This window comes from Poecilia reticulata, chromosome 15 (genome assembly GCF_904066995.2).
Source record: "Poecilia reticulata chromosome 15, P_reticulata-male-v2, whole genome shotgun sequence".
Taxonomy (NCBI): Eukaryota; Metazoa; Chordata; class Actinopteri; order Cyprinodontiformes; family Poeciliidae; genus Poecilia; species Poecilia reticulata.
Window position 1 is genome coordinate 7,149,515 of NC_088844.1, and position 20,946 is coordinate 7,170,460.

Below are 20,946 nucleotides of genomic sequence, written 5' to 3' on the forward strand. Positions count from 1 at the left end.
TTTTTTTAATATATTTTTTTTTAATAGATGCTTGTACATCCGAAAATTACAAAATCCACACTGCTGTTTTCTCTCATTTGAACTAGTCACACTTTTATTTAAAGGCTTGTTTATTTTGTTTCTCTCTAATTATAGCGGGGTAAATGCAAATTAGTGCGTAATTAAAACAAGCCTTGAACGCATGTAGGGCCCGCATTTCCATTTTAGAGAGCGGATGTTTAATCCTCTCTGCCTGCCTTAAATTGAAACACTAACGTCTCTCCTTGCTTTAGGGAGGCTAATGGTATTTATTTATTTTTATTTTGACTCTGCCGTTTAAAAGAAAAAAAAAAGGAAGCCGGAAGACATTTGATCGAGGCGTAATTGAATGCAGCGCAGTAATTGCGTGATAATTACTCCTGGTTTCTCCAAAATAACCCGCAGGAATCTCGGGGCCTCTGATGCGGTAATTACGGAGGTGGGGCCAGGTTGGGGGGGTCACATGTAAGAGTGTGTTTGATGCGTTTATTCTCACAGGCAACGGAAAAACGGCGAGAGGTAACCATAATAATAATAATAATAATGGCGTCAGGAGGCCGCAGAGGGCGGAAGAACCTTTTAATTCACGGGTATATTAACAAAGCAACTTTTTTCTCTCCTCAAACTTTTTCTCCTGCTTTCATTTTTATTTAATTTTATTTTTGTCAAATATGTTTATGAAGCATATTTGCTAAATATGCTTTATAAAGTTGAACTAACTCTGAAGATATGCATTTTTAAGGATATGTTTTTTTTTTTACAATTATAACAAAAAAAATTGTGAAATTATCTTCCTTAATTTCTAGCTAAATGACGCCTTTCAAGACGCTTCAAACTAAACAAAATGTCACGAGTAAGAGTTTGCGTCGTTTTTAAAGGCCAAGGAGCTGAAAAAAAAAACAAAACAAACTTTAAATCTGATCAGATCAGCGGCCTGATCGATCCGGGCCTCTCTGCCTGCAGGGAGAGCGTCCAGCTGCTGCTCTCGCCTCTGTTTATGTAGATCAGATTCGCAGCAGCTGAATAAATATCGGCCGAACGGGGAAACATCAAAAACGTGTTTGCGTCAAGACGCGCAAACAGGCGCTGCGCAATGTCCACCAACAGCGGCGGATTTGTTCGGATTTGCATCAAACAAACATTTGCGGATCAATCTTGCGCGACTCGTTTGAGGAGTTGTGAGGAGCCACAGGTTCTTCATGAGGCAGCTGCGACCCAGGAGTAAAGACACCAAAACAAAACAAAAGGGATCAGGGTCAGAAAGAGAAAAGGATGGATTATAGCAGCTTGGTTGAGAGAAAAAAAATAACCACTAGGTGTGAAATATTTGAGATCTACAGAGTAAAGTAAAAATGTTATTTTTTATTTTATTTTATTTTGGGTGCTTTACACGCAGGATCCTTCCTTAAGTCCACAAATGTAAATCTAGTGCAGCAACTGTTGGGTTAAAGAAAATACAATTATGGAGATGTGTGATGATTACAAAAACTCTTGAGCAATTTTCTGTGTAAGAAAATAACATCAAAAGTTAGGAATTAGTCAGATTAACCTTCATTTAAAAGACGTTTTTAAAATGAATAAAAATGTGAAGAATTTGATTTTTGAGTAAAAATATATATTAATCCATACTTTAGAAAAATAAAATATCTTGAATCGTTGTCTGTCATAAATAAAGAAAAACTAAACCCTTATGTCAACACTGACATAAATCAAACAAAAATGACATTTTTTTAAACAGCAACATTATTTTCATAATTTTGTTTTTCAACTGTTAGAGACACAAAGTCATCCTAAACTCAATCTAAATTTGAAAAGTTATTTTTGTGTCTTGCTTTTTGGGAAAGTTGTGAAAGTGGTTAAAACAAAACAGAAGGGGGTGGGCGGATTGCAAATGTTTTTTTTTTTTTTTTTTGTTGCCATCAGATATTTTCCTTTCACTGCCTGATTCACCAGGTTTCACCACAAGATGCTGAAAGCAGAAGTGGAAACGTCAGTTCTGACAAAACGGCCTCGTCTGAACTCCACAAAGCAAAAAGAGTGAGAACAAAAACCATCTTTACAAAAGCTGCTCAGCTCACAGCGTTTCTCACTTGGCTCCAGCTCTGCTCCTGGCAGCAGCATCCATGTTGTTTTAGGGCTTTGAGAGGGTTTAAGGTGAGGCTGTGTTTTCAAAGTGGTGCGGCTCACCACCAGAGCTTTTGCCAGAGTTACGTTAATACAGATTCTCCTTGCAGAGAGCTGAAACGTTAGCTGGTCCCGCTGCATGTGAATAGGAGGTCAGTGTTTTAACTTCAAACTCTGTTCAGTAACCTCATCGATTGCTGTTGGCCTGTCGTTAGCCATTTAACCCCTTGGCCTCTCCTCCACATGAAGTTGTGGACTGGAACCTGCTGACATTTTGTTCACACTTTGACCAGAAGATGAACTGGAAGCCGGCTGCATTATACATTTGCATCAGTGCTTATATTTCTATAGAGAGGGAGAGAACGAAGACAAAGCCAGATCAATCCTCCGGTATTTTGGGTTTTGCGAGATCTCGAAGGCCTCGATAGTGGTCGGTGTGCTGGGACCGTTTTCTTCCATTTCCACGCTCATCTTTCATTGACTACAGCAGTGAGAAGCAATGCAGAGGATTATATTTACCTGAGAGGTTAATCTGGGGTCAACTGTACAGCAACGTGGGTGTAGACCGGGCTGCCGTCTCTGGTTTCTTTGCTTTGTCCGACAAGGTTACCTACCTCTGTCCTCGATGGAAGCACGCTTCTTTGGTTCTCTTTTGTGGTTTCTTTGCTGTACGTTTCAGAAATCACAAGACCTCTGGAGTTCAGACTTAACCAAAATGAGAAAAAACCAGAGCAAAGTCTAACAGCTGAAGGTTCCAAAAACCTCCAGGAGCATTCATGAAACTCCTGGTAGGGTTGGTACTCGCTACATATGATTGAGAAGATGAAGAGTTGGAGTGTTTGGTGTTTTTGTCAGTTGGGAGGACTTAAAGGAATCTGGCTACCTGATCCTTAAGTGTGCTGGGAGATCTGGTCCACTTACACCAGACAGACCGGTTGCTTTGTTGGACAAAACTGTACCTGATAAATGGTTTCCAAATGGTGTGACAACTTCTGCAGCTTGATTACCGTCAGGAATTCTTCACGGTCGAATTGTTGCAGGGATTTGACAAAAAGTCTGATAAAAACATCGTGGCCTAAAAACTTGATTGACAACGGTGACCAAAATAAAACATGTTTACATGGACATTTGAACACAAACTACAAAAGAAAAAAAGCCAATCATGTTGTCTTGGTCAATGCCACAAGTGTGAAAAGAAAACCAGCATAGCTCTAGCAAGTTGTTGAGACACACTTTATCTGCCCTAAAACCTGATGTTGAGCAATTCCAACAGCTTCAGGGCAAAAAATGCATCGGTTCTGAAGTTGGTAGTCATGGACAAAGTGCTCTGCATATTACAGAGGCTACTGTCCTTGCTATCCTGCTTTGGATGAACAAGAAGGATCTTCAAAATGTCACAGATTAGCCTGATTTGAACTAGACTGGTAAAAACTAGCCCTTGTTTGACGTTTTGATTCATACAGAGGGTCTGGATCCTCGACTACTGAGAAATGATTGCTTCCTGGAGGCGTGCACTCTGCTGAAGTTTTAAAATTTTATCCAATCGCTAATGTTTGCCCGCGATTTACATAATGCGCCATTTCTCAATGCTTTCCGGAAATTGTCTGTGCTGTAAGCAACTATCCTCCAATGTGAAGAGAGAAGTACAGAGCAAAACAAAATGGCTGTTAATGTTAATTCAATATTCATAACTTTTCCTTATGTTCACTGACTGACCCGGAGAAAACTCTACCAGAGCAATCCAACTCAATGGGAGAAAGCCCAGGTGGAGTACTGAAGGGAAATGAGAATCGAACAAAATAGAGTAGGAAAGGCAACAATCAGGCCAAATTTGAATCATAAACTAACTATACGAAAAGACCCAACACATTTTCCTGCATGGTAGCAGTGAAGCTAGCTATTTCTCCGCAGTGCATATTTTGTATGTTAAAAAGCAAAGATTGAGCTCTTTAGCATTTTTCAGTCATTGTACATGCTAATGTTTTAGCCACCTTAGAGTGTGAATAAGAGGACACCAGTATAGTCTTTAAAAATGTAATCAGAACGGTGATAAACACATTATCGTTGAAGTTCCTTGTTCAAAGACACAGCCCAAAGCATTCGCACTCATGCCAAACTGTTAGCATGCTAACCACAGACGGAATCAGGTGATAGAAACTTCCCAGAAGTTCAAACATGGGGCAGTAAAACAGAAGTAAACAGCTGCTCTAAGGTCAATGGAGCCATCAAACAACTTCCTTCCTACTTTGCTTCACCTGATGGGAAAATCAGACTAAACTGGTCTGGCAGCAGCACAGCAGCTCTCTGCGGTTTCCAAACAGACCACTCCCTTCAGATGAAATCTCAGATGACGGCTGCTTGTCCTGACGACTTCCTTGCTTCCCAGTCTCCTTCCTTGTAAAATCAGTCGCATCTTGGAGAGCAGGGATGGATTAGGAAGGTATTTGAGGGGAGTTATCTCATCTGAAAGGGATGCGGCAGACCCTCGTCCCAACTTGTCTTCCCCCCTCTTCCAGATCTGGGAGAGCTTAATGGGGGCTTGTTGGCCCGCGGGCCTCGACGTTTCACACAGAGCCTGTGTGAAAACCGATTACCACTTTTCCTCTTCCAGTTCATTTTCTCTTCGGTGACAAATATGTGTTTGCAAAGGAAGACATCTAAAATCATCCAGCCTCATTTATGACCTGATCTTCAGAAATTCTACAAATCTAAAGTTATCCAACAATAACTGTAGATAAATAAGGGAGTAAATTATTGGCTATAAATTAAGAAATCTGATTTTATTAGCTATAAAATGATTTGGAGGAAAATAAATATTCATTAGGTCCAATTATTTGTGTCCTTTCAGATTGACAAGGAGACATTTATTAAATTTAAGCCATTAAATCGCTACTTATGGCAAAATAATACCAACTTATTTGAACTTAAGTTCAGTAAATCTGTCTATTTGATGTCTAGAATGGCCCTGACATTCTTTCCTATGATATTTCGGGAAATTTCAGTCGTGCCCATCAGAAATAAACCCATAAGTGGAGCCCTGTTCGCCCTCAGGGGGAGAGGGTGTTGGTCCAATCAGGGGGGGCATCATTAGATGCTAAGGCTTCTGCAGAAACTCTGCACAGCTGTTGCACTGAGGAGGCAAAAAAAAAAAAAAGGCAGATAACCTGAGTGCTGGAGGCTTGATTCGTTTCCAAAATGTTAACAAGGCCGTTTCGCAGCTCCAGCACCCCGCGCAGTATGTTAATACCACTAATAAGCCTATCTCTGCAAGTCATCACGGATGGCAAAGATCTGAGGCAGTGTTTTACAATAAAGCTGCTGGCCGCGTTTTAAATGAAGCATTTGTGATTTCACAAAGCCGACATAATTGCTCAAAGGGGGAGACCGTGTGGTACCCTTTGTTTTTTATTATAACTACTACTACTATTATTATTATTCGTCTGTGTTACATTATTTAATTTGGTGTGATGAGATTTCACCGTTTGTGTGTCAAACATGTGACGGCGCGGGGCATTCAGGGGGGGAGGGGGGGAGCGGCTCGCCTTTTTAGGCAATTTTGCAGCTTTTCTCGAAGCTGTCACGTCGAACAATCAGCAGATGATGCAGTCTTGGTTTGTAAATTATAAACGTGTCAAGAGATGCCGCGCGCGCTGACAGATGCCACTTATCGGCAGCTGCCTCTGCAGTGTGACTGTATCATCGGAGGGGAAACATAACAACACCCTGATGTTTACATAAGAGAAGTATTAGTATCAGTCACAAATGTAATTCCTTTCAGCCGTCCCTCGCTTGTTGGATTGACTACCCGAAAAACATACAATGATTTTTTTTTTTAAAGCCAACAAAACAAGAAGAAAAAAGAAGTAGAAAAGCATCCTCGTTGATCTTCTGTCCATTTCCAGCATCACTTCTTGTATGTTTTTTTTTTTTTTTTTTTTTTTGGAAATCCTCTTAGAATGCAAAGTAAATAGATTACGATACAGTGAGGGATTAGAGCTCGCGCGGCGCTGTCAGATTAGTCGGCGAGAGCAGCGCGTCGACAGCTCTGACACGGCTGTGGCTGCTGTTCAGGAAAGGGGCTCCGGCTCCGCAAGACGGATGCTTTAAAGGCGCTGCCTGGCTCCCGTTCATGAATAAAACTGCGGCCCGTAATCTCGGCCAAAACACACACACACGCAGACACACACACATTCACAGACACACATGCAAGGGGACGCTTGCAACATAAACTACCAACACAAAAAGTCTTTATTTTATTCAGGTTTGTGAGTGGCAGGTTTTGATGTACTTATAATAGAAAAATTGTCCATGGTTTTATTAGATGCTCTATAAAAATGAATTTGATTAAATATTTTTTAATTGTGCACATTCCATTTTGCATAAATAACATTTCAGATAAGCATCCTTCTTTGCAAATAAAAACATACGGTACATCTATTAGGAGACATAAGGAGAATATAATAGTATATTGTCTGTAGGGAATAAAATCCTTTTTTTTTTTTTCAAACCATTCCTAAATGAACTACATGGAGCATCCCGAGGTCTTCGTCATCCTGGAAGAAGAAGAACAGAAACACCATTTATTGTCATCTGACATTGATCAGTTTACTTTCATAACCTCTTAGTAGTGTAGCATGAACATGCAAATCTAGTAATTAATTTTGTTAGGCTAATAAATTAAGTGCATATAGTCCAAAAAATCTCAACTGTGGTTTTTTGTTGTTAGAAAATAAATAAATGATTCAAAACTGGACATTTTTCTACAAAAACCCAAAATGCCGGCTGCATAAAATGAATGGCATCATGAAGTGCCGAGGAACCAATGCAGAAAGATGCATTAGGTTAAAATGAAATGAAAAAAGATTAAAATTGATTTGTTTGAGCTTTACATCACGTTCTATTATTCCCTCATCAAAAACACACTGGAGTGTTGCCTTTTTTCTTTTATGCATGTTTGAGAAATCCATTAAATCTCCCATAGAAACCATTCAGCTGTGCAAAATGCCTCGGTGGACCCAGCACCACCCCGAGACTCCTCCACTCAGCTCCTTCAGACTAGCCAGAAGCAATTAGCAAACACCTGATGAAACTGCACATCTGCTGAGCTCATTAAATGAACTACTTCTCAGTGAAACGCTGGTAAAAATGTTATCATTTTTAATAAGAGAAGCGCTGTTGTCATGACGACCTGAAGACGGTGTTTCTGAACGACCAGGAGTTTATAAAGAGGCAGAGGTCTATTTCAAAACATTATATACTGCATTTTGTAACAACTGAAGAGAACGTAGTTACTTCATTGAGTTATAAAATTGCACATAGTGCCTGGAAAAAATTATTCTGCCCCTTTAAAAATAGTGAACAATCTTGTTTTTCATGTTTATTTGTGTTTTGCTTACTATCTCTTCTCTGTCTCAGACATAAACGCACGCATGTGGCGTGTAAACCATCACAATAATGGCAGCTCTGGTGGAGGTTTAATTTGGCTAAGTCCATTAAGAGACTAAAAGTTGTTACTGTCAGGGTTTTTATGTCAGGGTAATTTTTGTTACATTTAAATTCTCTTTTTAAAGACAGAGTTTTGATTTTCATTTCACAGTCCTCATTTTTCTTTTAGAGTAAAAGACAGCAGATCATAGTAAATGTTGTATATAATATGTCCGTTTTGTAAGGAAATAACTTGTTTATAGAAAAACACAGATAAAAGAAAACATTTGTGTGTGATTTACTTTAGCTGTATTTGTTATTTAACAGTTTAAGCTAATGATCATTCCTTATATAACATTATGTAGCGTTCTATGCAAACCACACAGAAGAAATGTCATGACAGATAAAGAGATTTGAATTTTGTCTGCGTGTTACTCAAATACATATGACTTGAAACTTGACCTCAACTTGCAAACGACGACTTGTGAACATTTCTGGGTTATGAAAACTTCTGTCAGTCTACTTACGTTCCCTCCTTCTCTGTTGCCTCCACTGCTTCCTGCATAAACAGAAGCAAAAACAACAGAATGTGGCTGCTGTAGTAACAGTGGCACTTCAACAGTAAACAGCTCAGATGTTTGCTCAGAGAGTCCGACATGTCGTCTTTCTGGCTTATAACGAATGTAAATAAAAAAAAAACCTCGTTGTCATTTATGGTGATCTCCCTCTCTTTGAGCTCAGCGCTAATCAGGTTGTGATTGACATTAAAACCCCAGCATGCCTTAAACAGAAGACGCCGATGCTAATGTTTTACTTCAATAGCCTACAGTCGGGATTATGGAGCGACAGAGCGATTTGGTGCTGAGACAATTGCAAATAAAATGGAATTATTAAAATGTAAAGAGCAGCGAGGAGAGGATGAGAAGTGATGTTTTTAATGGACGTTCTTCTAAGAGACTGGTTAGTGAGCTCAGACGTTTGAAAGCACTGAGGCCAAGTTCAGAGAGCGGTGCAAGCAGAAATGTCGCTTGAGAAGTGTTGGTGTGTGAGCACTGAGAGCTCTCAAAGTCCTCAACAAGCATCCGCATTTCTCTGTACATCACAACCAGCGGTCATAATTAAACATCGCTTAGGTTGAGACAAAAATATTTGCCACCTTTCAGACTTTCTTGCACTTACATGTTTCAGATCATCGAACAGATTGAAAATATAAGACAATGACAGCCAGAGGAAATGTAGGGAGCAGCTTTTAAGTTTAAAAGCATCATCTGGAGCACCGATGACATCATTTTCCCAGAGTTCATCATTCAACGATAAAACAAAACAAAAAATGAAATCTGGTGGAGAAATTGAGGGCAAAATTCACAGCTGACCAAAAAGATACACAAGATTGTCTCATATTTACCCCCCCCCCCCCAAAAAAAAAAAGCATCTTTATGATTTGCTGCACTTTGAGGAAAATATTCTGTAGACTGACAGAATGAAATCGGAACTTTTTGAAAACAAAATGAAGGATTTGGATGGTCCTAGTCAAAATCTAGACTTTAATCTGATTGAGATGTTCTGGCACACCATAAAGCAAGTCAAAGGAATGGGAAAACATCACTACTAGTTTTCACAGATAGTGTTTAAGGCTTATCTTTGTTTGACATAAGCATTTGTTTGATGATCTGTAACAATTATGTGTGGCAAAAAAGATTAAACTGAAGAAATATGTAAGGGGTGAATACTTTTTCAAAGCATTGCATGCTGCTGTGTTTGTTTGAGCTGCAGTTTTGTTATGCTCTGGTTCCGACCCGCAGAAGACCCACCTGTCTGTCTCAGCATTCTGAGCAGATCTGGACTGACCGCCACATGGATGGACTCTGGTCTCCTTTGTCCGGTCCGTTCATCGGCTCTAAAGAACAACAACACAGCACGATTAGTTGTGTACACATCTGTTGAACACAGAACAATTCACTAATTCAGTACCTGGACCAAGCCAAGGAAAGTGCTGGTCAAATCATCTAAAATGTCACAGTGGTCAGGAAAAGAACATCCATCTCAACAGGAATGTGTTTCAGACTGTTATGTCACTTTACTAAACTTTTTGGTTATATCAAGGAGGAAGGTTTGGTGGATGGAGCCAGAACTACAGCGCCCAGGATGAGGTGTGACAGTGAAGTCTTTAAACTGGTCAAATTCCAAACATTTAGAAAGAAAATTTATATTTCACTGATAATGTTCTTACAAAAGACACAGTTTGGGTGTAAATAAAAAAAAAAAAATGTCATAAAGACACAAAAGAACCAGCAACAACAAAGACAAAAAGTGTTGGAAGACAGAGATACAAATGGACAGCCGTTAACTGATTTGTGTTTGAGAGTTTATGAGAAAGCTTCACACGAAGTGTTGCCAATACAAATCAGTGGAGGAATCTACAGAGAAATAAATAAGACAAAAAACAGAAAGAACGAGAGAAAAATAGAAAGAAATAAAACAGACAGAAAACCCAAAAGATAGACAAAAATAAAGAAAAATAGACAGACAGGAATAAAGAAATAAGAAAATAACAAAAACAGAAAGACAAAAAACAGACAGAAAGAAAGAGAGAAAGAAACCAGCATCAAAGATGGACTTTGATGCTGGTTGTTTGATTGGTTGTTTGATTGATCATTTGCTTTGTCTGTTGTTCGTTGGTTGGTTGATCAGTTGCTTGGTTGGTCGGTCGGCCGATTAGTTGTTTGGTTTGTTTTTTGGTTGGATGGATGTGGTTCCACCTTGCAGTCACTCAGACTGTGATCTGTAGTTCTGTAGTGATCTGTAGTTCTGATCGACTGTTTGTTCTTCTGTGTTTCCAGTTACAGACCCAGGGATCAGGTCAGCCTCAGTACCTGAACTGGTCCTGAACATCTTTACCTAGTTTACTTGGCTAGCCTCCTCATCTTTAGTACTCTGATTGAGATGATGCCTTTACCATCAGCTCACACTTCCTGATGTTAATTTCAGGAGCCGGAAGTTGTTTATCAAACTTCACATCTTTGTGACCACAGTAACCCCCTCTGTGACGATGGATTTTCCCTCTCCAGGTTGATCAGAGAGTGAAACCGTGTCGTAGCTCCTTGTTGGTCCTGAGTCTCACAATAAGTTTGGCCTTCACTGAGAGAAACTGCCAAGCGCTCCCAGTCTCTGCACTCCTCTGTCAGAGGAGTGTGTGGTGAACAACAGAGACCAGCAGCCATCAAAGGAACATTGGGAAGCTTCCCAGACTTCCATCTCGTCTCTCGCTACCGTGAGCGTGGAGTCAGATTTGGAGAATGCGGGAATCTGCGAGGAGCCCCCGAATCACCATTGTGCTCACCTCCCCTCTCCTCCACTGCTCTTTTCTGGCCGAGACAAACGAGAGAACGCGCCGGCATTATAATGCCTCCCCTACTCCATCTCGGCTAAGCTGCCACTGGCTTCACATGAGAAACAATGAAACTTCATTGGAGACCAGATTACAGAAGGGGAGGTGGGGGGTTTCTGAGTAATTTTTCCTCTAAAGGAGGAGGGGGTGATTGAAATAATAAAAAAAAAAAAGCAGGAGCTTTGTTTGCTCCTCTCTGAGGCTATTGTCTTTTGGGAGGTTTTGGGTATCTGCTTCCTTAGCCTAACGGCAGAGTAGAGGAAGATGGGGTACGATGGAGATTCTGGCACCAAGTCACCTTCTTTTTCACATGTTTTATCCTCCTCTTGTTTCTTTTAGTGTTTAAAAAAAAAGAGCTTAGGCCGCAGCATCTCTCTTTACCTCTCTCTGGACCCAGATTGCTTAAATTGGAGGGGATTTGGGATGGATGGAGGAGGCTTAGTGGTAGGTGGGGGTTCAGAGAGTCATCACTGTTACAGTCAAACAGCCATGAAAGCCATCGAGGATGAAGAGCGCCTTTTTATCTAAAACACCCAAATCCCATATAAATACTCTGATATGCTAGATGCAGTATCCATCACTTCCCTCCCCCACCATCCCATAATAATGGGAGTCATGGACGCTTCTATCAGTGTCTTTACTCTTTCAACACGTGGTTCTTTTTTCCATTTGTTTTAAACTCAGGGACGGAGAATTTGGGTAGGAACTCCGGACATTGAACTGGACCAGTGGCTTTTAAAATCTGGGATCACTGGAAGCGTTAAGAAGTGGAAGCAAAGTGGCTTTGACATTTTGATGCTTCACAGGGGAGAAGAAGCCATTCCTCAGCAATCCGGCCACTGGTGCTCTCTCTCTAAGAGGCGGCAAGAATTAACAAAAAGAACAAATGTGTCTGGAGACTTTATTTGTAGAGAGCAGAGCTAAATGTTTAAAGATCTGTAGTTTGTTTTTTTAAATGAAATGACAAACTGCTATTCTGCTAAACAGCCTTAGAGTGAATTCACAGCAGCCCTGAAAGTTTTAATCAAACTGTAGTTCATTTGTCTAAAAAGTCTGATTCATTTGAGGAAGTGTGAATGTGTGAACTCTGATGGGGACCAAAAAAGCGAACTCTGGTCCGCCAATAAATATGGTCTTGGCTCAGTTGAAGTGAACTCTGGTGCAGTAAAAATGCATAGGTGAACATGGCCAATTCCACATCCCTTCCAGGTGTAGATGATGGTTGGATGTCTCGTACGCAGTCCTTTTCTGACATCTATCGACAAGTCCTTGACTATAGGGAAATATAGTCAGGTTTACACTCCATCCTTCTTGTTTCTAACAAAATATTTCCAGTGTGTAAAGTGGTATTAAGTGGAGTTGCCAATGCAATCACGAACTGAAGAGGATAGACGTTTAATTTCCACACAGGACACATTTAGACAATAAAACTCAGATGTTCACACTCACTGTGTTGGAGGGTTGTCTAAGGAGAAGGGACCTGTCCCCTTCGGGTCCCCATCTGGTTCTCTGTGACTCAAGCTGGAACCACAAGCAGTACTGGTGCCTCTCTGAAGAACACCTGACAATGAACATGAAAACAGAGAACAGCTTAACCCATTAATTGTCACTCTCTAAATGCTTACTGTGAGTCAGTGAGGACACTGGTGCCATCATGGAACTGAACCTTGTCCAGTTTTCTCACGTTACAACCACAAACTTCAATGTGGAAGACTATTAATTTTACACCTCAGAAATTTGGTCTTTACATTTGAGTGGGAAGAGGAAAAGAGTTGGTGGAAGGAACTTAGAAGATGTCTTGTTTGTAGTTTGCTGCAAACGATGTAGGGAACACAGCAAGGATGTGGAAGAAATATTTTAAAGCCCTCACTTCAATCCCACTTCCCAATCACGCATTACCTTACTTTGGGCTTTCACATAAAATCCCCTGTGACACATTGTGGTTGTAACATGTGAACAAGTTCAAGAGCTACGAACGTTTTACAGAGGCACGGTACGTGACAGTGAGCTGCCACTTGGGGAAATTTCTGAATTGAGACAAGAAGTCAAATAGTCATGGAGGATGTGCAAACAAAGCAGCTGGGAAAGGGAGCAGAAACAACCACGTCTTTCCCTCAACGCGCAGCGGAGCTAACAGGCTTTCACTGCAACAACAAAGAGCAGATAGAAAGGCAGAGAGGAGGTGGAGAAGTGGATCTTCAGATAAAGCTCTCGTCTCTGCCCGCTGAAAAGGCCCTGCAGTCACATCAGCCTTTGTGAGGGGGAGACACAACCGTTGCAAAACCAAGTTGGCTTTTTCTCTTGGCACTCGAAAGGAATAATAATAAAAAAAAGAGGGAGAGAGAAACAGAAATGGAGGAGAAGAGAAAAAGGCCTTCTGCCTCTCACAGCGCCGTATCAATCCAGATCAGCACACGTATCAGCCAGACAGCTATAAGCGATTTCCAATGCCGGTATGAAAAGGAGCATTTCTAAGCTGCGATCCGTGTTCTCTATTGTGCGCTTGTGTGCGTACAAGCGGCGGCGGGAATCTCAGAGGATCGAGATTCACAATGAGCGCGCATGAATGCGAGGAGACACACAGAAGATGTGGCATCTATCGCTGGCATCCACTTTAAAACAACCGCTCAATTTGGTACCGAGTCAATTTTTTGAAAAATTATCCAAACAAGAAGCATGTTTTTATTTTTATTTTTTCTGGTGTTACATCTTTTAAATGCAAATCATCTCAATTGCATTTTTTTCCCAAACTTCAATGAGACATGATCAGCAGTTTGTATTGTTGCTCTTTGAGGTAAGTGCTCCCAACTAGACCAGCAGCTACACCTGACACCTGCAGGAAAACTGCCTCTGGCTACAACTAACATGCAAACTATCCCCATTTGTTCGTCTGTTTCGGCCCATCAAACAACTTCTACATGCTTTAAAAAAAAAACACTTTGATCAGAGCTCAATTGCATCCCCCCACCCCCCCTTTTTTTTTGAAGGTTTCGTCTGATTTAAGCCGCAGCCATGCTTTTTATGAAGACATATGTAAGTAGGAAGCGTCTTATGAAGAATTAAAACTGGAGCCAATATGCACACCTCCAAACTGCATTGTGAAAACATCGTTTGTAGGCGGCTTGAAGCACACGAGAAAGGACGAAATATGCATAAAATTTAAAAGTCAAAGTGTGGCTCTCTGCAGCTACATGCTTGTGGAGATCATACTTTGAAAACAAGTTAAGATGTTTAAGTAGAAACGAAAAAAAAAAGCGGCACAAAGTCTGACAAATTAAGCTAGGAAAATAAACGTGAATGTTCTTGTTTTGCTTGAAGGAAACTTTGTTCATCTGTTGCACCTTTGCGTTCCTCAATTAGTGTCTACATTCCAGTATATGACTCGTTTAATAAAGCTGTGTCAAAACATCCTCATGTTTATTTCAGTCAACACGTATGGTTTTCAGACAAAGTATTGACATTTTTCACCTTAAAAAACTAAAATGCTTCACGTTTTTCCTGAATCTGCTGAAGTAAAGCCTCCCACAGCATAATGGAGCCACCTCCGTGCTTCACCCCAGGGTATGGCACTGTTGTAATAATTTCAACAGACTCTACAGTTGAAATTAGGTCAGAAAGACTAATCCAGAATCAATATTACGGTATTGATTAACTCACAATTCTCCGTTGTCATCAGGCATTTCGACTGACGATTCTAACCAATGAAGTGCAAAAGTAACATTTAGGAATGTAGATGAAATATTATATTTTGTGTCCATAACTGCAATAAATAATTGTGTATATCTGTCCTCATCACAGGAAATAAACTAATAACTTTAATAATTGCTTTAACTTTAGGTGGAAGTTCAGACGCGGGAGTTAAATGTTTAGCATGAGTCAAGATTATGGTTAGTAGTTGTTAAGGAATTACTTTGTTGGTGTTAAAATCCTTTTTCTACCTGTAAAGCTCAGTTACCTTTGATAATTGTCATCCATGCAGGACGGTGATGCACATGGTATCTTGGTGACGGGCTAGTTTAACAAACTCCTAGTCTGAGCATTTCAGTTCGACTCTCATTTCGCTTCACTGCTCAGTCCGAGCTTTCTCCCATTCACTTGGATTCCTTTGATAGAATTTCAGCCGGGCCAATCAGTGAACAGAGGAAGCTGTGAACAATGACATTGTTTTTGAATTATATTTCCTCCTGTAGTTTTATCAATGACAACCAACAAACTGATTAATGAAGTTGCCATCTTGTTCGGATATAGCACTTCTCACTTCGCAGTGAAGAACAGTTGTTTACAGCGTAGGCAATTTCCAAAAAGCTTCATAGCGATTGCACAGAACAAGGGGCTGGTTTTTACCAGGCTAACTACCAATTCAGTTTCAAACTTGGTTGGAGTTTTCTATGAGGTGAAAACCAGAGCAGATGTATGCTAGAATGACTCCTAGGAGATTTAGTACAAAACAAAACCTCTAAAAATAGAATTGTTTTCTTTCTGAGACCCGAAGACACAGATTGAGATTTGCTTATTTTCATCGACTTAAAAAGGTAATTCTGCTTTTGGCCTGCCCTCCTGCACTCCACAGATTATGCTACAAATGCTAAATGTGTGTGCATGTACGAGTGTGTAAAGTGAGACACCTGTTCACTGGAGCCCTCTGCTTGAAGCAGGACACTTATTATTGATGGCCGGCCTTTTAAGCACCGTTAATATGCACTCTTACACACACACACGTAGACACACTACACACACTGCTGACGTATGAGTAGGTTGAGTGCTGTTCTGTGCATCGACATCCTCCTCGTGATGTAGCACTCTGAGGTTATTTCTGTGTCGCTTCGTGTTATGTGTAAAAATATCTACATGAAATCAGATGATTTCTGGCAAATCTGGTTGTGCATAATAGTGTAATAACTGCCATCAATAAAAGCAGGTTTTTCCTTGCCAGTTTGTCAACCCTCTTGATCGCTATTTTTAGTTTAACAAGATTTTACTATGCCCACATTCAGGAGTCCATATTACTTTTATCATCTATTTAAGCTATATCTTTAACATAAATAGACGACATGATGTGTCATGTTAGATTTGTATTTTATATGGGGTTGCCATGTAATTGTTGTTGTATACAAACCTACTTTAGATAGTATAATCACTAAAATTGGTTGATTTTTCCTTCAGCAATTCTGATGGGTAATCAGAAAGTGAAATACTAAAAAATGTCAGATTCATTAAATGCATCAAAACTAAGAACTCCCAATAGACAGCTCAGTCCTTAAAGAGAAATGGAAATCTAGTTACATCTCACACACCACAGCAAATAAAACAGCACAGTCTTATTATTATTTTTTTTAAAATAAAACATGACACTCTAGAAATCTGGCTGCAGCAAACAAAAAGAGAAAAAAATAAACTTTTAAATTACAATTTTTTATATGATTTACATTAAAATCATCATCATTTGTTTAATATAATCCCCAGAAGCGACATTTGTTTTCAGCAATACGCTCCATATAACGTGTTGGTTCCTACAGTTTGTGTATAAAAATGCATCCCAAGTTTGAAGCAAATTGAAAATTGCTTCATTTTTTTTACAGAAGACAAAAAAAAGCTTAGTTTATCATTCCATGAGGAGTGTGTGTGTGTGTGTGTTATGTGTCTATAACTACAATAAATAATTGTGTATATCTGTCCTCATCACAGGAGATAAACTAATAACTTTAATAATTGCTTTAACTTTAGGTGGAAGTTCACACGCGGAAGTCTGAACTTATATATATATATATATATATATATATATATATATATATATATATATATATATATAATATATATAAATATATATATATATATATATATATATATATATATATATATATATATATAGACACATCAGATCTTCCATCCATTTCCTAGCCTCTCACCTGTGTCCCTTCCTCACTTCTACACAGTGCTGCTGTCCAAGGATAGGACACGCTGCAGGTGATTGAGGTAAATCATCGAGGACATAATTAAGGGAGCTTATGAAGGAGGGGGGCGTGCGCATGTTAAGCATCACATTAGGAATAATAAAAAAAAGGGAAAATAGATGCAAACAGGCCTCAGAGTTACACAAATGCTCATTTTCATTCTCAGCCACGCAGACGAGACGGTCAGCCTCGGGGGTTTGACCTTATACAGTGGAGTTAAATACCTCATCAGTGAACACACAAACATGCCCGCGCAACCCTTCTGCTGCGCTTTTAAGCATCAATGAAGGACTCATCCGACATGTTCATCTAGTTCCCCTCACAAATGTGAATGTTTTTCTGCCTAGCCGTCGGCCCTTGTAGCCTCTGTGTGGACTGAGCGTGTGTGTGTGTGGTTGTGAGAATGGGTTTGTAATCAGGAACTCAGCTTGATCCCCTCTGGTATGTGCTTTTGGGAGTGTTTGTCAAAGGCCAGCAGCATAGACTGAAAAAAACAAAAAAAAGGAAACCTGGGCATTGGTTGAGATTTTCTCCCATGCTGTGCTAACCAGAAAACCTTTCATTTTACGTCTGAACATAGTCTTTATCAAGATTTTAAACTATGATAGTTTTTTACTAAAAGTTACCCTGACCTACGCAGTTATAATCTCCCTTCAGCTCTTCTTTATGGCTTTCTCCCATTGAAGTGGATTTCTCCGGTATAATTTTGACCGGTCCAATCAGCGAACAGATGGAGAAGTTGTGAACATGACTAATTGTAGACTGGCTGTAGTTCTAAAGAAGGCAGCAGAGGAAGAGAAAGACGCCGTTCAGATCTTGTTGGAAATACTTCCAAATATTGAACTAACACTAAAAGCCATCTTGTTCGGATATTACACTTCTCTCTTTTCAGTGGGGGATTATTTATGCTTCATAGCATCAAACTGCCACATTACGTAAGTTATGGCTAAATATTAGCAACTGGGTAAAATTTAAAACCTCAACAGACTCTAGGAAGCGATCATTTCTCGATAGACAAGAGGCCAGAGCCTCTGTACGAAGCAAAGCATAAATGGGCTGGATTTTATCAGGCTAGCTAAATGTGTGAGAAAACGAAAAAGGAAGGCAAGTCAACCTGTTGTCCACGTTTCGTTCCACATCTCTCAGTCAAACTTGATCTGATTTGATTCCTTTCTATGCTTTTAAAGGAGGGTTTGAGCCTGAGAAAATATCTCAGGTGCGTCACCAGAGCTGAGCCGCTGAGGTTATCGACATGTAAGGAGGAATAATGGGCTGCATTTTCTTTATTTGGGCTTGGACAAGTGATTATTTTTCTTACCGTCGCCTGCGATGGCCCGGGCTTCGATTTCATTAGCTTTCCTCTTGGCCACGTCCGCGAGCACCACCTCGCCCTTATCACCGGCGACATAATGGAGGTCCTTTGAAGGTAATGCGGGAAAGAAAGAAATGTGAACGTTAATCTAAAATGAATCTGGGCTCAGATGACAATAGTTTTTTTTAATAGAGGGGTGGTCGCGGTATTTTGGCAGGAGGAGGAAGAAACAGATGAAATGAGGAGCAGAAAAAAACGGAGCCGTTTGAAGTCCGACATCAGAAACGGCACCGGTTCGAATGAAATGCCGCTTCCTCAAAAAAAAGAAAGAAAGAAAAAAAAAACTTTGAAATCAGCCTTCTTGCTGCCTGCGCTCCAAACTGCACACACACACACACACACACACACACACACACACACACACACACACACACACACACACACACACACACACACACACACACACACACACACACGCACACGCACACGCACGCACACACACACACACCCACACGCACGCATACACCCACACACACATTTCTCTGGTTTTTAAGCAGGGCTGGATGTTATCTGGCACATTTCAAAAGTGGGAGAGGAACTGTTCACCTTCTCATATTCTCCTTTTACATGGAAACACATCCAGCCGAGCATATTATTATATCAGCCAGTCACAATATTGGAAACAGCATGTATCCTCTGTATCTCTGCTTGAGCCTCAAATGCTCATAAAAAGAGATAATATGGCAATACATTCATTATTAGCCCCTGAGCATCTGACTTCTGCTGCTCGGTTAAGACGTAAGCCATCTTCTGCTCAAATATGTCCTAAATAATAATAATAATAATAATAATAATAATAATAATAATAATAATAATACAAGATGATTTCATTGATATATTTCTGAGAGACATTATTTTTGCTATAAAAATTGTTGATAACTTAAAAAGTTTTAAGTTGTAAATTTTTTTTGGTCAAACTGCTGTCTTTAGTATTTTTCAAAGTATTTTCAGTATTTTGAGTAAATAATTAGATTGTTTGAGGCTGCTAGTAGAAAGTCCTTGAGGATTGCATGCGCAGATAAAATATTGGTATGTCTGTACAGTTCAGGAGTCTTTTTTATGTATTAATGATTAACAGGCAAGAGCTATGTAAATATAAAAGTGAGTGAAACAGAAGCCAAATAGTAAAAAAATAAAACATGACAGGACTGAATGATAATCAGAAAGCTTGGAGAAATATTAATAAACACCATATGAAAAGATTACAGGAAAGTTTACATGGAAGCAAAACCATCAATGGCATATAAACAGCTTAACATTTTAATCTTGTATTTTTAGCATTTTCTCTCTTGAGCTATAAGAGCAAAATGAGATTTAAAGAAACAAGTTTAAATCCTCAAAGAGAAAAATGATTTACTACATTACTACAACTGTGACGGATAGGGCTCAAGGCAACAATTATGATCAATATCCCCTACATTTAGTACTACTCAATGTAGGCTAAAAAGCCATGAATTCAGTAAACAGTATCACAGAACTTCCACACTGGACATGAGGTTCAGTTTCAAAATAATTTCTTTCTTTGGTTGATGCTAAACCAACCTGAAAAGTTTGGTCATAGTCACATTGGGTCGATGCAAGAAGTTCCAGTTAAAGCTGCAGTAGCATTCAGCAAGCTCTCCATGTTAAGGCTTGTGATGACAGAATAGAAAAGCTGGGTTTTTTTGTAGATACTGTCTACAAGCCGAGTTCACATAGCAGCCGTATATGACCCGCATCTGATTTGATTTGTTTGTCCATGTGTGATCCATAGCTGAATTTTTCATTGCAGTCTGAACAGTCCTACTCCGATATTTTTATCTCTCTTCCCCTCAAAAAATTTGATTTGTACCACCTCCATATGTGGCACTAATTTGCATAAGTACCAGATAGTTTTAAAAACATCTGCAGACTGAACGGTCATGCCATTTCATCCAACTTTTACAATTCGATCAATAATTGGTTAGCAAAAAGTTGTTTAATAGGAGGTTTTTTGTTTTTTAAAGAACTTGAACCAGTTCTTTAAAAAGTGGCATAGGTATAATAACTATGCCACTTTAGGAGTTTTGCGTTTGAACATATTTCCAATGTTTTTTAATCTTAAATGTAAAGTAGTACAGTAAACGATTAGTCGATTACTAAATGAGTTCTTTCTTTCCATAATTTGTCAATAATCGATTCATCGCAATTAATCAGATTACTTGTTTCAGCCCAGTTTTAGCCCCTTATATTATTGATTGAAAAAAACGTATGTTAGGAGTACCACAAGAATGTTATTATGTCTGCATCTACAGTGTAAAAAATGCTCATCCGGAAACCCAACAAGTGGCTCCTGAGGTCCGCAGGGTTTCCCCAGGCAGAATGCAGGGACTGAGGGCCCATCATAGTGTACAGCGTGTTAAGCAAAGTCTTCTGCTTCAGCAACATCACAGGACATCAGCGCTGTGACTCAGGGCTCGTCATGGATAACCCTCAGCTGGCTAAAGCCAGCCCCCAGCTGAGCCAGCACCCAGACTTAATACCCTCATATTGTAACCCAGCTTTTGTAGCCCACCCCCTCACCCACCCCATTTCCAATGACAAAAAAAAAAAAGAAAAAGACGAGGGGGGTGCCGGTTCCCAAAAAAGAGAGGGAGAGCAAAGAAGAATGAGAGAGGGTGAGGTGCTGAAATTGAGGAGTGTGAATAGGA

At 39.8% G+C, this 20,946-nt stretch overlaps 1 protein-coding gene across 5 annotated transcripts in view; it reads right to left on the minus strand.

Moving 5' to 3' along the window:
* Positions 1 to 6,372: 6,372 nt before the first annotated feature.
* Positions 6,373 to 20,946, minus strand: part of wdpcp (WD repeat containing planar cell polarity effector) — an 87,222-nt gene continuing 72,648 nt past the window's right edge. For all 5 annotated transcript variants that reach the window (XM_008428892.3, XM_017309197.2, XM_017309196.2 and 2 more), the window contains 5 exons: positions 18,224 to 18,323; positions 12,404 to 12,515; positions 9,378 to 9,463; positions 8,094 to 8,125; positions 6,373 to 6,695 (listed from right to left, as the gene is read on the minus strand). In XM_008428892.3, coding sequence (XP_008427114.1) covers positions 6,645 to 6,695; positions 8,094 to 8,125; positions 9,378 to 9,463; positions 12,404 to 12,515; positions 18,224 to 18,323 — 381 coding nt within the window. In that variant the 3' untranslated portion in view covers positions 6,373 to 6,644. The remainder of the gene's footprint in view (positions 6,696 to 8,093; positions 8,126 to 9,377; positions 9,464 to 12,403; positions 12,516 to 18,223; positions 18,324 to 20,946) is intronic.